Here is a 15291-nt window from a genome sequence, read left to right as displayed (position 1 = left end):
ATAATGCAGAGGTGATCTGATGCAAGGTCATGGGATACCAGGGAGGACCGTAGAATGTTATCATCAGGTCTATGAAGAATCCAGTCTAAAATGTGACCATGTTTATGGGTGGGTTGGTTAACTGACTGTTTGAGGTTGAAAACATTAATTGAATCTAGGAGTTTTGATGTATCTGAGTTTCCGGGACAGTCAAAGTGAAAGTTGAAATCTCCAAGAATAATCAGGTTGCCACCTATCGAATTTCCCTAGTCCAGGAGATTCGGAAACTGCTCCAAAAATAGAGAGTCAGCCAGCTTGTTTTTTCTATTAGGAGGAGGGCGGTATAGGCAGAAAAAATGGACTGACCTTTGCTCCAGTGTGAGTGTGGTTTGAACTAGTTCAAACGATGTGTGGTCGAAATTGAATGTTGTGGTGTAGTTCAGACGTTTTATCATGGAGTTCTTTGTGATGACAGCAATTCCACCTCCGCGAGAATTACGGGGGAACGACTTGATGGAGTAACCAGTGGCTGTTAGATCCGCACACTTGGGCTCATCGCCTGATGTTTTTAGCCATGTTTCTGTCAAGAATAACATGTCAACATTTTCGTCGTTGATAAAATTAACTATTTCTGTGCGCTTTTCCGGTGGTCCTACTGACTGGGCATTGAATAATGCAATAATGCGCAGAGGTATTTCTTGGATAGTTGACATAAACTACCAAAAAGTGTTATCATTGTTCCTTTCTTTCTACACTCTCATGATAATGTGAGCATTTGTGTTTAATTTTCTGAGTGTTCCTAACTTTCCCTGTATAGTCAAACGCTGTATTATCGCGGGCTCTATATTATCACGGAAAACGGGATTTCCAGAGTAATTTTGCACACGAGCGGCATAGAGGCTGTTTACCTTAGTAAAGTTGCAGAAAAGAGGTTACGCAGATCGGTTAGAACACATTTTCATCAAAATGTCAACATTTTTGGTAAGTATCATTAGAAAACCCCGGAAACGCACTATATGTTAAGGTGCATGCAATTTCATGGATCACTATAAACAAAGCACTATCGAAATTTTAATATCTACATCGGTCTTGAGTACTAAATATACTAAATGTGTCGTCTGCACTTTAATAATTATAGGTTATATACTGGTGGTGACGTATAAGCCATATCAAGGCTGCGCATGGAATTAGATTCTATGGCAGCCAATAAGGACCAAAATGGACAAAACGTAAACAATGATCATGGGCATCATGCATAAATATGAAATTATTAATACTTAACTGTTTCCATTTGCTATTTTTAAACAATAATGATAATAACAACACATTCCTTAGTATTCAGACCTTTATATATATATATATATATATATATATATATATATATATATATATATATATATATATATATATATATATATATATAATCATCACAAACTTATATTATTTCTGTCTTTCAGAATCAACGTTTTAAGAAAGCAAGGATACAGTATAATTATACGAATTTACATAGACCTTTTAATGCAACTCTTGCAGGCATGTCTGTTTATCATGCAGCTAGGCAGTTTGGTGTTCCAGAGTCAACCTTGAGAGACAGGACTAGAGGACATGTATCCCTTGATGCCAAGACAGGTTCAGAGAGAATCTTCAGTGATAATGAAGAGCATCAACTGGTAGATCATCTCAAGTATATGGCTGATATCGGATATGGATATACAGAGGCAAATATGCAGTACCTTGCAGCAGACTATGCAGTGTCTTGTGGGAAAAAAATGGAAAAAAAGATCCAAGTGAACGACCATTGAGTGATTGCTGGTTTTATGGGTTTATGTGCAGGTGGCCACATTTACAACTTGCCAAGCCACAGAAGCTATCTATCATGCGAGCAAAATGTGCTTCAAGGGATGTACTAAACCACTATTATAAGGAGCTATCAGCCATCCTTACAGTCAACAATTTATGAGAAAGGCCAGATAAAATATTTAATACTGATGAAACTGGAATCAATACTGAGCATTCACCTCCAAGAGTTGTATGTGGCAAGGATACTCAGGCACAAGCAGTGGCATCAACAAGATCACAAAATGTAACCATCATTGGGTGTGGCAATGCGCTTGGAAACCACATCCCACCATACTTTGTCTTCCCTGGGAAGATGTGGAATACTCAGTTGTTAAACGGTGCTCCTCCAGGATCTGTTGGTCAGATGTCAGATAGTGGTTGGTCCAACTCAACCATATTTCATAATTACATCACCAAACACTTTGCAAAGCATAGTGGAATAGCTGATGGAAATAACTCACAGCCCACCCTCATATTGTATGATGGTCATAAATCACATATAGCTTTAACTCTTCTAGACTGGGTGAATAAAAACAATGTCATTCTTTTTGTACTGCCACCTCATACAAGCCATATCACCCAGCCTCTGGCCATTGGTATTTTTGGACCCTTCAAATCAATGTACAACAGTGAATGTCAGCTATTCCTGCAGAAGAACCCAGGACACTAAGTAACAAGATATGACATTGCAAAAGTTAATTGCAAACCTTACTTGAAGGCAATGTCTCCTGAAAATTTAATTTCTGCTTTTGGTAAATCGGGAATTTATCCATTCTCAAGTAAGAAAATTTTGGATTCCCAGTTAGCACCATCAACCATTTACCATGTGGAGAATGATGCCAGTCAGGGTGAAGAACAAATTACAAAAACCTCTCAAGCAGCAACTCAGGATTACGATAAAGATGTTAAAAATGCCAAAACATCAGAGAAGGATGAAGACATACAAGATTTCTTTAAGAAGAGAAAAATTTTAAAAATTGCCCAAAAGCCACAAAAAAATTGTTACACCATTCCCTACTGGTAGCCTAGCAAAGAAGAAGAATGTCAACATCATGCAACACTCATCAGCTACAAAACCTTACAAAGCTCCAATTGTTCTAGACAATTCAACAAGTTTCACTGTCAGGAAATCATCTGTCTCAACTGTGAAGTCAGCAAGTACAGAAATAATGAATATCAGAATTGTACCTACTTTCTCAAAGAAATCTTGTACTACAGCCAATTTTTTTTCTCGAAAACATCACCTATGATTACAATCCCTTCTTCTCCTCAGCCTGGTCCTTCTGCATATTATGCAGATGATGATGATGAAAACATATTTGAGGACAGTCACGACAGCTTATCTGTATCAGAGGATGAATTGTTGTTGTTGTTGTAGGGTTTAACGCCATTTTTCAGCACATGATAGGCTATACATGGCGGCCAGTATTAATGGTGGAGGAAGAACCCGGGAAAACCCCAAAAAGAACCACCGAACCACGAGAAGCTACTGGCAAGCTTTCTCACATACCCACATTGGCCGAATCCGAGACTCGAACCTACGCAGACAGAGGTGAGATGGCAGTGATCCGTAACGGAGAGCGCTTTAGACCACTCAGCCACTTGGGGCCCCTTGAGGATGAATCTTCCAATTGTTGTGTATGTCACAAGCATCAGCCTCCTGCACTTAGGGGTTGTGTTAATCTTGTGATTGTTAAATGGGCACAGTGGGACAATTGCCAACATTGGACACACCTTTCATTTTCTTGTGCAGCATAAGTTGTTAGGCGACATAGTTCACTTCTTTGCCCATATTGCATTTAAAGTTCATAGAAATTTAATTTTTTTAAACAATTTATTGCGTTTTTATTCATGGATTTCATGTTTAATTACATTTCTGTTGTTGTTGTTGTTATAGGGTTTAACGCCATTTTTCAGCACAAGATAGGCTATACATGGCGGCCAGTATTAATGGTGGAGGAAGAACCCGGGAAAACCCTGGAAAGAACCACCGACCCACGAGAAGGTACCGGCAAGCTTTCTCACATATCCACATTGGCCGAGCCCAAGACTCGAACCTACGCAGACAAAGGTGAGATGGCAGTGATCCGTAATGGACAGCGCTTTAGACCACTCGGCCACTCGGGGCCCCTACATTTCTGTATTCCAGTTAATCACTGGATCCTTTTATTTATGTGGGATATTCAGCCAATGCAAGTGTGGACATTCATTCTTATAGGTAAGTTCAAATTTACATTTATTATAATACATGCGTGCTACCATACCCAAGTTATGTAAATACCGCGATAATATAGAGTTGTTCCCCCATGGTAATTGAATCTGGGTCATCAACTATATTTGATTTTATGTACATTTATGGGCTTCGATTGACAGAGAATTTTTATAGGAATGGATAGAGGGAAAGTCACAGAAACTTTACGAAATGTAACCATGCAGTAACAACAAAAAGGTTTCAATATATACCAATAACAACATTATGTACCGCAATAATACAGCGTTCCAGGCTAATTATCTTTTCCTTAACTTAAGAAAAGAAAGCTTTTCAAATGGCACATAGTGATGTTTATAACTCAAAGCAGTGAACTTTAAATCAAATTTACAGTTCCTGGTTTTAAATAGAATGCTGATTTTGATTGTACTTTTAACACATTATTGGCTATATCATGCCAAGGAATAGAAGCTGTGTGCCAAGGCATCCAACACAGCTTGGTCTAGGTGTGTATCAAAGCAATGACCTTTGAATCAGGAGTCCAATGCTCAACCAACTGATCTAGTTCTCCATTACATAGAATAGTATTCTATCAAGTACTTTAGACATCGACCAATGTAATTCTATCAAGTACTTTTGACATCTACCAATGTAATTCTATCAAGTACTTTTGACATCTACCAATGTGATTCTATCAAGTACTTTTGACATCTATCAATGTAATCAAGTATTTTTGACATCTACCAATGTAATTCTGTCAAGTACACATGATATCTACCAATTTGACTGTGAAGTACTTCTGACATCTACCGATGTAATTCTATCAAATTCTGACGTCTACCAATGTAATTCTATCAAGTACTTTTGACATCTACCAATGTAACTCCATTAAGTACTTTTAACATCTACCAATGTAATTCTATCAAGTACTTTTGACATCTACCAAAGCAGTTCTATCAAGTACTTTTGACATCTACCAAAGCAATCCTATCAAGTACTCGAGACATATACCACTACAAAATTATACAATTTTTGTTACTTACCTTTCTTCCAGGGATATAGTTTTCATAACATCAAATCTCTCTTTCTCTCAACAAAAAAATATTACAGTATGATATATTCTGATATATTGTGTAGCTTAAGGCACCAATCCTCATTCCATTCTAATACAGTGTAAAGACAAGATTACATACTTGAGAACATGCTGTACAGTAATGGACACAAAAATGTCAACATTTAAAACCAATCAGCATTAATACCAAGCTGTTGATGAAACATGAAAACTATAAATCAATAGTTTCATTTAAAATGCTGACACAAGCATTATCTACCAACTTTCTTTTAGGCTTGATTGGCCCATCGATAATAAAAAAAATTGATGACAAGAAATTTAAGGACATTTACACTTACAAAAATTCCATACATTTCTCATTTCTTCATTCAGTGACATTTTGCAAAAATGCTGCAAAAACTATGAAGTTTATTAGATTTTACTGAAATGACTGATCAAAATGATCAGTGTTGGAACAAGATTTTTTTCTCCTTCAATAAAAATATTAAGTGATCTAAGAATTACAATCAGATTTGTTATACATTTTCATCAGGACCTGACACTTCAAAGTTTTACCATTCACACAGCTGTCTTCTTGAAAAAAGCCATATTAATCTCAATTTAATATTTCTTATTTCATAGTAATTTCAATTGAGTACAAAATATAGATACATATATTGAAATTTCACTTCCACTTTTAACAAACCTTTGCTCAATACAGAATTCTATGAGACATTTAAGGTAGTTACATATTTATTGCCACTTGCATTAAGTCCACTTTCTATGAGACATTCAAAAGTGGGTATATATTTATTGCCACTTGCATTAAGCCCACTTTCTATGAGACATTCAAAAGTGGGTATATATTTATTGTCACTTGCATTAAGCCCACATTCTATGACACATTCAAAAGTGGGTATATATTTATTGCCACTTGCATTAAGTCCACTTTCTATGAGACATTCAAAAGTGGGTATATATTTATTGCCACTTGCATTAAGTCCACTTTCTATGAGACATTCAAAAGTGGGTATATATTTATTGTCACTTGCATTAAGCCCACCTTCTATGAGACATTCAAAAGTGGGTATATATTTATTGCCACTTGCATTAAGCCCACATTCTATGAGACATTCAAAAGTGGGTATATATTTATTGCCACTTGCATTAAGCCCACATTCTATGAGACATTCAAAAGTGGGTATATATTTATTGCCACTTGCATTAATTTGTATATATTTATTGCCACTTGCATTAAGTCCACTTTCTATGAGACATTCAAAAGTGGGTATATATTTATTGCCACTTGCATTAAGCCCACTTTCTAAGAGACATTCAAAAGTGGGTATATATTTATTGCCACTTGCATTAAGCCCACATTCTATGAGACATTCAAAAGTGGGTATATATTTATTGCCACTTGCATTAAGTCCACTTTCTATGAGACATTCAAAAGTGGGTACATATTTATTGCCACTTGCATTAAGTCCACTTTCTAAGAGACATTCAAAAGTGGGTATATATTTATTGTCACTTGCTGTTGTTGTTGTTGTGGGGTTTAACGCCATTTTTCAGCACGATAGGCTATACATGGCGGCCAGTGTTAATGGTGGAGGAAGAACCCGGAAAACCCCGGAAAGAACCACCGACCCACGAGAAGCTACTGGCAAGCTTTCTCACATGCCCACATTGGCTGAATCTTAGACTCGAACCGCCGCAGGCAGAGGTGAGATGGCAGTGATCCGTAACGAAGAGCGCTTTAGACCACTCGGCCACTCGGGGCCCCTATTGTCACTTGCATTAAGCCCACTTTCTATGACACATTCAAAAGTGGGTATATATTTATTGCCACTTGCATTAAGCCCACATTCTATGAGACATTCAAAAGTGGGTATATATTTATTGCCACTTGCATTAAGCCCACCTTCTATGAGACATTCAAAAGTGGGTATATATTTATTGCCACTTGCATTAAGCCCACTTTCTATGAGACATTCAAAAGTGGATATATATTTATTGCCACTTGCATTAAGCCCACTTTCTATGAGACATTTCAAAAGTGGGTATATATTTATTGTCACTTGCATTAAGCCCACATTCTATGAGACATTCAAAAGTGGGTATATATTTATTGCCACTTGCATTAAGCCCACTTTCTATGAGACATTCAAAAGTGGATATATATTTATTGCCACTTGCATTAAGCCCACTTTCTATGAGACATTTCAAAAGTGGGTATATATTTATTGTCACTTGCATTACGCCCACATTCTATGAGACATTCAAAAGTGGGTATATATTTATTGCCACTTGCATTAAGCCCACTTTCTATGAGACATTCAAAAGTGGGTATATATTTATTGCCACTTGCATTAAGCCCACTTTCTATGAGACATTCAAAAGTGGATATATATTTATTGCCACTTGCATTAAGCCCACTTTCTATGAGACATTTCAAAAGTGGGTATATATTTATTGTCACTTGCATTAAGCCCACATTCTATGAGACATTCAAAAGTGGGTATATATTTATTGCCACTTGCATTAAGCCCACTTTCTATGAGACATTCAAAAGTGGATATATATTTATTGCCACTTGCATTAAGCCCACTTTCTATGAGACATTTCAAAAGTGGGTATATATTTATTGTCACTTGCATTAAGCCCACATTCTATGAGACATTCAAAAGTGGGTATATATTTATTGCCACTTGCATTAAGCCCACTTTCTATGAGACATTCAAAAGTGGGTATATATTTATTGCCACTTGCATTAAGTCCACATTCTTCACTTATGACACTCATGTCGTACTATTGCTCCATGAAATGTAAATAAAATGTCGGAAATAATGAGACCTAACTTCAGTGCACACTCTTTCTATGCTATAGGTGTGTATGCACTTGTAAAGTACCATGTATTCATAGGGATTTATTATCATAACAGTGTTTATAGTATTGACCAATTAAAACATGACTTGTTTCAGCAAATCAACATATATAGTACTCTACCATTTGTTTGTAATACAAAGTCAAGAAAAATATTGTAAAATGAGATATATTTAGTATAATATACAAAGAGATAATTTAATAATTAATTGCAACTCTCCAGATACAAGATTTATTGAAGGTATTCACACAACAAAGTAAGTATGATTTAACATTTTGTACAAGCATGAAAAATAATTCAACATACAATATAGTAGTAAGAAACATATGTCTACTCAAACTAGAAATGTACACATATACCTTGATAACTCTCGCACAACGAGGTTCAAAAACATAGACTGCACTATAAGCAAAGGTGTGAGTTATAGAGGGACCACTGATAAATAAAAAGTTATGCCATCCCTGCTGGACAAAACCGTGCTGGGGAGGGATGAGAAACTGGGCTGTTTAATGGCTGAATACTGGTTTTATAATCACTTTGAAAGTAATTGTCAATATAGCACTTTTTCTAATGAAGTTCTCCATTATTAAGTATAAATTACATTTATTTTCAAGATGTCCAACATGTGAAAGATCATTAACATTATTTCAACTGATTTCAACAGCCTTCATGTTTAATACATTTGTGTATTACATCACTGAATTTTGTTGTTGTCGATTAGTCTGGTTCCCAGCTTATTATGTTATAGTGGAGTGTGAAATAGGAAGACTGCAAACAGAGAAACAGATTACTTGTTGACAAACCACAAAACTAGATTCCGTCTTTTTTCAAAAGCTAGAAAATTTATGTCATGTAACAATCATCTATGTCAAAACTTAAGTTTTGTACTTTTCAGTTGGTAAAATATTGATGACATGATTTCATTGCAAGTAATAGTTGAACTTCTCATCTTTAAGGATATCTCTAAGTGCCAATTCAGGATATTTCTGAAACTCACTTCTCCACAATGACCTGTGTCTGGAAAACAAAGCTTTTTATTTCATGAAGTATTAATTTTGCTTGGTTGCCTGGCTATCTTTGATCACATTTATGAAGGATTTGCATGCCTTTTAACTTTTCTTTTATTCCACATCCTGTATTTGATACAAAAGACGCAATTAATGTTATATTACAAAGGAGCTCAGCTTTTAATTCAGTGCAACAATACAACAAATATTTCAATAAGTCAGATATCAAAACATGGTTGGCAGTTAATTAGGTTCTCAGAGAAATGCTTGCAGACATGGCTGTGGATTGACACATATTACATATGAATACAAGAGGGCACATTGCATTTATGATCATTACACTTAGACCTATCAAAATGGTAGAACTCAAATATAAATTTCAATTGATAAAAAACTTGTTAATTGGTTTATATTTATTAAAGTTATGCCTCCAGTAGGTGAAAGTGACACTTTCATTTATAAAAATTTTGGTGAATATTATTATTTACAGTATACTAAGAATGTTGTTTGGTATTTATGACTTCTTTTTAAAAGCTGACCATTTCATAATGTTGAATCAAATTTCCAGGTCCTATTTACTATTTTCACTGACAAAACAAGTGATATATCAAAATTTAGGTTACCAACTGTGGTCACGATGTTCTCCAAATTCAAAGTTCAACAAATAGGGGTCAATTTTTTGTTGTTGTTGTTGGGGGGGGGTAATTTCCTGTGTAAAATAATAAGATCTACACCTGACCCCACGTTATAAGCAGGTTCATTAGTTATCAAGCCACCTGTTATGGAGAGAGTGCTGTATCTATAAAACACATATGCCCCCTCCAATATGAACCAACTGATGGTCAAAGGTGGAAGTCAAATGGGACCATAACTCTGAAACATTTGGCTGGAAAATGGTTAAAACTGACACTGAGTAAGGTCTTAATGTAAATCATCATCCCAGATTCATTAAGTCTCTCAAAAGTCACTGAGTAGAAATTGAAGGACAAAGAAAAGCTTCAGACAGGGGTCATATCTTCATACATATTTTTTAAACAAAAAATGGCGTGAATCATAACTCTGACCTAGATCTTCTTGATGTAAAGCCTGATACTCAAATTTCCTTTTAGTCCATTAAGTCTTTTGAGAAATTACTGAGTGGAAAGGCATTTGAAGGCAATATGCTAAGTCAAACAGGAGCCATAACTCTGTCATGTTTTGCCAGAAAACGGTGAGAGAGAAAAAAAAGCTGACTTTTGGTCTTCTAAATGTAATGCCTAATAACAAAATTTATTTTAATCCGTGAAGGCCTTCAAAACTTAGTGAAAAAATTATCTATGTGATGGATATAACAAGGTAAGATGCAAGAGGTAACACTACCAGCTTCCCTAATAAATACACCAAAGGCATAGAAAGCTACTTAACTATCACACATTTTAAAACTTTTTAAAAAATGCTTATTTTTATCCTTGCTCTGCTAATATTTTGACATTTTAACCCAACACTGTTTGCAAGTAAATTAACCAATCTATTTATCACAAATAAGAAAGACAATGTAAGCTCACTGTAGCCTATATTCTTCCATTGTAAAGAAGCTTTGCATATTGCCATCAGAGTTACTTCCCCTTTAATAGGATTTGAAGTTCCTCATCATTATGGCAAAGCTGTTTCTCTGCAGAATTTTTACCTCTTACATATGTTCAGAACCTGTGCATATACTATGGTAAGAACAGATTCTGGTGTCCCCAATTTTACGTTTACATTGTTACATTGATGAAAAGATGTTCTAAGCTCACATTTGATTAACACCAAATTCAGGTGTGGTTAACATTTGTTTTAGAGACAAATCATGGACTTTACGTACCAATCAAAAAGTAATTTTTAGCTTATTATAAAAATGAAAATTGATGCATTCAAAAATAAATGAATTCATGGTATCATGAGTGTATTTATTCCTTGAGTTAATGGAAAGTTTATAACCAAGCATTAAGAAAGACATGATGCATTTATTGCCCTTGTAAGCAGGAGATTCAAAGATTCATTCATGAAAGGTAAGGCATGTTCGACACAGGCAAATCCAGAGTGGAAAATGACTTTTCATGACTGAACAAATCCTCATATCTCCCCAAAACAATGGCAATAAATTTTTTATTATAATGAATTAAGAAAATGGGGAAACATGATTGTGCAAGGCACAATCACATGAGAAAGACATGGTCATGTGAGAAAGATGCCATGTTTTGTCACCTGACACATGACATCAGCATACAAATCAGATAAAATTAATTTTAAGGTAAAATAATAATAAAAATATAGAAAATACCAAAACAAAAGCTTTAGATAAATCAAGAAACAGGTGGCCAGAGCTTACTCTGGTTGCCATGTTTAGTAGAGACAGAGATCACAAGACACTGCCTTAATAGTGTACTTGTATATTACATGTCACCATCTTTACTTGCTTATAAGTCTAGTCCAACTGCAAGCTGCACATACCCAGATCTGCCACTGCATAAAGTGCCAGCAGATCTTGGTCTGTGCAGTATGTTAGGAGCAATCAGTACAACAAACAACATAGACCCTAACATGCAGGTGCATTATGCTATGGCAGATAAGGATCTTTTGTTGTTTGCAGTTTGACTTATCAGCGACTTATCAGCGAGTAGATTTGTCAACTCAAGCAGACGACGTCCAATTACAGCTTGATCAAGACGAGTGACCTTGTTCAAAGAATCAGCATTAATGTCAGCAGGAGGACTAAAACCACTAACAACCTTATCCTGCTTTGGGTGTGCTTTAAAAGACATACTGACTCTCTCCTATCTTGAAAAAGTTGACTCAAAAATATTTTCTTTCTTTGAAACAAGCAGTATTGGAAGAGGACAATTAAAAATTTACATTTGTGATTACTCATTACTCTTAGATGAAAAATATGCAAAAGTCTATTGATAAGAATTTCTGAGTTTATAGTAATTTTCTGAGAATTCTTGAATAATAAACACCCACAATGGATGCCAGAATATCTTGTATATGATTTAATTTAACATCTCATTCAAACAAATTTTGTCTTTACTGCTATTCTTAACCAAATCATGCAGGATACATTAAGACCCATGTGCCATACATACTGACTGAAAAGTCATGTCTAACTGCAAACAACACCTACCATGATCCCCTGGGAAGAGCAGATCTGGGTCTGTGTAGTCTGCACTTAGACTGAACTTTTAAGCAAGTACATATGGTGAATAGCAATCTGATTAAAGTCAGGATTTACTTATAATAAAAAAATCAGATGGCATTCATAAAAATTCATATTCTGGTGACCTTTGGAATTTCTTTAGACTATCAGATACAGCACTGCATTTTGACTTAGGAAGAGTTATTGATAATAACAACTTCCTCTAACTAAAGGTTTCACTTTCAGAAATAGGACAGTGGTTTTATTTGATCAGTGATTTAAAAGTCAAAAGAACATAAACTCATATCAATACCCATGAGATCTTCACGATGTCAGAAAAACTTGACTCAGTAAATAGCAGATAATTTACAAAGGAATTAATACAATTCATAACATAATGTAGGCAGGAATAGTTGTTTAAATAGAAAAATAAATTTTAATTGCAATTGTTCCTGTAGCTTTTAACAGAAAGCTTCAAGGGAAATTAGTGTATTTAGTAATGTAATTATTTTCTATTACATTCATTATTATTTTTATTATTGTTATTATTTTATTAATCTAATTTGTAATTTCCTTTTAAAACTGTTCATAATAATAACAACTGTGCTTTATAATGGTAAAAACTCTGCAGAGAAATAAAGAAATACACAGCATTATTTAGAAATCTCCCTGTCCCTGTTCGGCACAAAATGTACTTTGATCCAGCATGCAAATAAATGCCTTCATGACAGAAAGAATGGATAAAGTATGATGGAAAAAAATCCAAAAACTCTAGGAACAAATTATTGTTGTTGTTGTTGTTGTGGGGTTTAATGCCATTTTTCAGCACATGATAGGCACTGCATGGCAGCCAGTATTAATGGTGGAGGAAGAATCCAAGAAAGCCCCAGGAAGAACCACCAACCCACGAGAAGCTACTGGCAAGCTTTCTCACATACCCACATTAACCAAATCCTAGACTCAAACCCATGCAGACAGAGGTGAGATGGCAGTGATCCGTAACGGACAGCACTTTCGACCACTCGGCCACGGAACAAATTGTACTGAAGTGAATCTATGAGCTGTACAATGAAAAAAGCCCATTCCGAATTCCACGTGTCCTTACATTACAATTTGGTATTCCACTGGTTGGAGTTTGTACTCTAGCCGCCAATCAACTTGTCCAACTTTTGTTATTACCATATCATTAAATGACTATTTCATCTGTGATATTGCAAGAATTGTGCGTATTGAACTACATGAGGGAAATTAAACATTCAAGCAATTGTGACAACAAGAGGCCCAAGCTGGCATGAAATTTCTCACCGGGCTGGTATCTGCCTCATAGCCAAATGCAGGAGCAGTCAGCCATGAAATATGATTCTACAAGATGCTTTCTGTAAAAATGACTGTAATAATGCTGACTATGATAATAAAACAAATTTCTCCAGGGTCTCTATTTTTTGTATCTTCTTCCATATTGGATGACACATCAGTATCATTTCTTCAATATTCCTTTACATGAAGGGAGGCTTTTTCATCAAAGCTGGTCAAATTATGTCACGTTTTTTTGATGAGATAAGGTGTCTGATGTGTTTTTGATATCAGTAACAGTAGTCATGTTTGAGGAGGGACTGACATCAATTTTACAAAATGCTGTACGTAGCAGAGTTTGCAGTCAAATTTTGTCAAATTCTCTGTGTTTTATCATGGTTCTGTTTTTACTAACAGTGGTCGTATCTGATGGCCAGGTGTGTGTAGGAAGGATGATTAAAAAAATCTAAAAAATAAAAGGAAATAATGGTTAAGTTATACATGGTTAATGTAACTGGAGGTCTTAACAAGAAATAGTTGAGCTCAAATCCATTGTCAAATTATTCTTAAAATGAACTTATATTAGGTTTGCATGAAAGCATACTAAATGTCTGAGCAAAAGAAAAGTCACAAAGAGTTTTGTGACTGGTTCTCCAGGTGACATGCAACTTTTCATAATGCATGGAAATGTAAGACAATGGTTAAGGTAAAATAAAAACTTTCTGTTCAAGAAGCTTCCATTCATTTTTGCAATAATTAATGTTGGACCATTCCATTTTGTGCCAGGGGAAATCAGGGAGTAAAATTAACCTCAGCATCCAGTGACGGTTGGGTCTATCCCAGATCTTTTGGTGATCTGAAGCTTGACTACTTCCTCTGCACAGGTTGGGTGAATTCCAACAGTGTTCTTAAAGTGTTGCCATGTTGCTCCACACCTGAAACATAACATGATGATAATGTATGTATGTACATATATATAAACATCAGATTTTGCCCTCTGAATTAGTGAACTCGCTGTTTTCAATCAAAACTCTAAAATTTATTTTTTCTTCCTATCCAGTTTTTTTAAATTTCACTTACTACTTTTAAAATACAATGCAATTACTGAAATAATATAGACATAACAATATATAATATATTTTATTAATATAAATATGCAAATATTTATCAAACCATGAGACAAACTTGCTTAATGCACTTACATTAGTTTTTTCTAATGCATCATGGTTCATCTCATATACTGTGGTTTGTTTGATACATTTTTGTTTTGTCTGTTACACTGTGGTTTGTCTGTCAAATACATTGTTGTTTGATACACTATGGTTTGTATGTCAGATCAGCTGGGTTGCCTGTATGATACAGTGTGGTTTGTCAGCCTGATACATTGTGGTTTGTCTGTCAGATACACTATGGCCTTTCTGTTGGATAAAGTGGTTTGTCTGATACATTGTGGTTTGTCTGTCAATTACACTGTGGTTTGTCTGGCAGATACAATAGTTTGTCTGTTGGATACACCATGGTTTGTCTGTCTGATACACTGTGGTTTGTCTGTCTGATACACTGTGGCTTGTCTGTCTGATACACTGTGGTTTGACTGTCTGATACATTGTTGTTTGAATGTCTGATATACTGTCATTTTGTATGAAACAGTGGCTTGTAGATCTGCTACACTAGTTTGTTCTATTCCTGGATATTTAGAACAAAGCAAAGAAAAACATTTTGTCTTGCTGAAATAATTCTGAGTAATACTCATTCCTTGAAGAAATGAAGAATCTGATGATGTAACAATGCATCATCACTGTTACTGGCAAGCCTTTTATAAGTACACTGCTCCTGCATAACTTACAACCCTGTTCATTGGCAAGCCTTTCA

General features: G+C 35.3%; 1 protein-coding gene and 1 pseudogene across 3 annotated transcripts in view; one reads left to right on the top strand and one right to left on the bottom strand.

Moving 5' to 3' along the window:
- The first annotated feature begins 945 nt into the window (after positions 1-945).
- LOC149771434 (uncharacterized) lies at positions 946-3501 on the top strand (annotated as a pseudogene).
- A 4618-nt stretch (positions 3502-8119) lies between these two features.
- Positions 8120-15291, bottom strand: part of LOC149771433 (thioredoxin reductase 2, mitochondrial-like) — a 62915-nt gene continuing 55743 nt past the window's right edge. For all 3 annotated transcript variants that reach the window (XM_089948480.1, XM_089948478.1, XM_089948479.1), the window contains exon 17: positions 8120-14354. In XM_089948480.1, the coding sequence (XP_089804606.1) occupies positions 14225-14354 (130 nt within the window). In that variant the 3' untranslated portion in view covers positions 8120-14224. The remainder of the gene's footprint in view (positions 14355-15291) is intronic.

This window comes from Sinohyriopsis cumingii, unplaced genomic scaffold (assembly GCF_028554795.1).
Source record: "Sinohyriopsis cumingii isolate HCF-2022 unplaced genomic scaffold, ASM2855479v2 utg001869l, whole genome shotgun sequence".
In the NCBI taxonomy this organism is placed as follows: domain Eukaryota; kingdom Metazoa; phylum Mollusca; class Bivalvia; order Unionida; family Unionidae; genus Sinohyriopsis; species Sinohyriopsis cumingii.
Note: the sequence above shows the minus strand (reverse complement) of the source record. Positions and strands in the feature narration are given on the sequence as shown.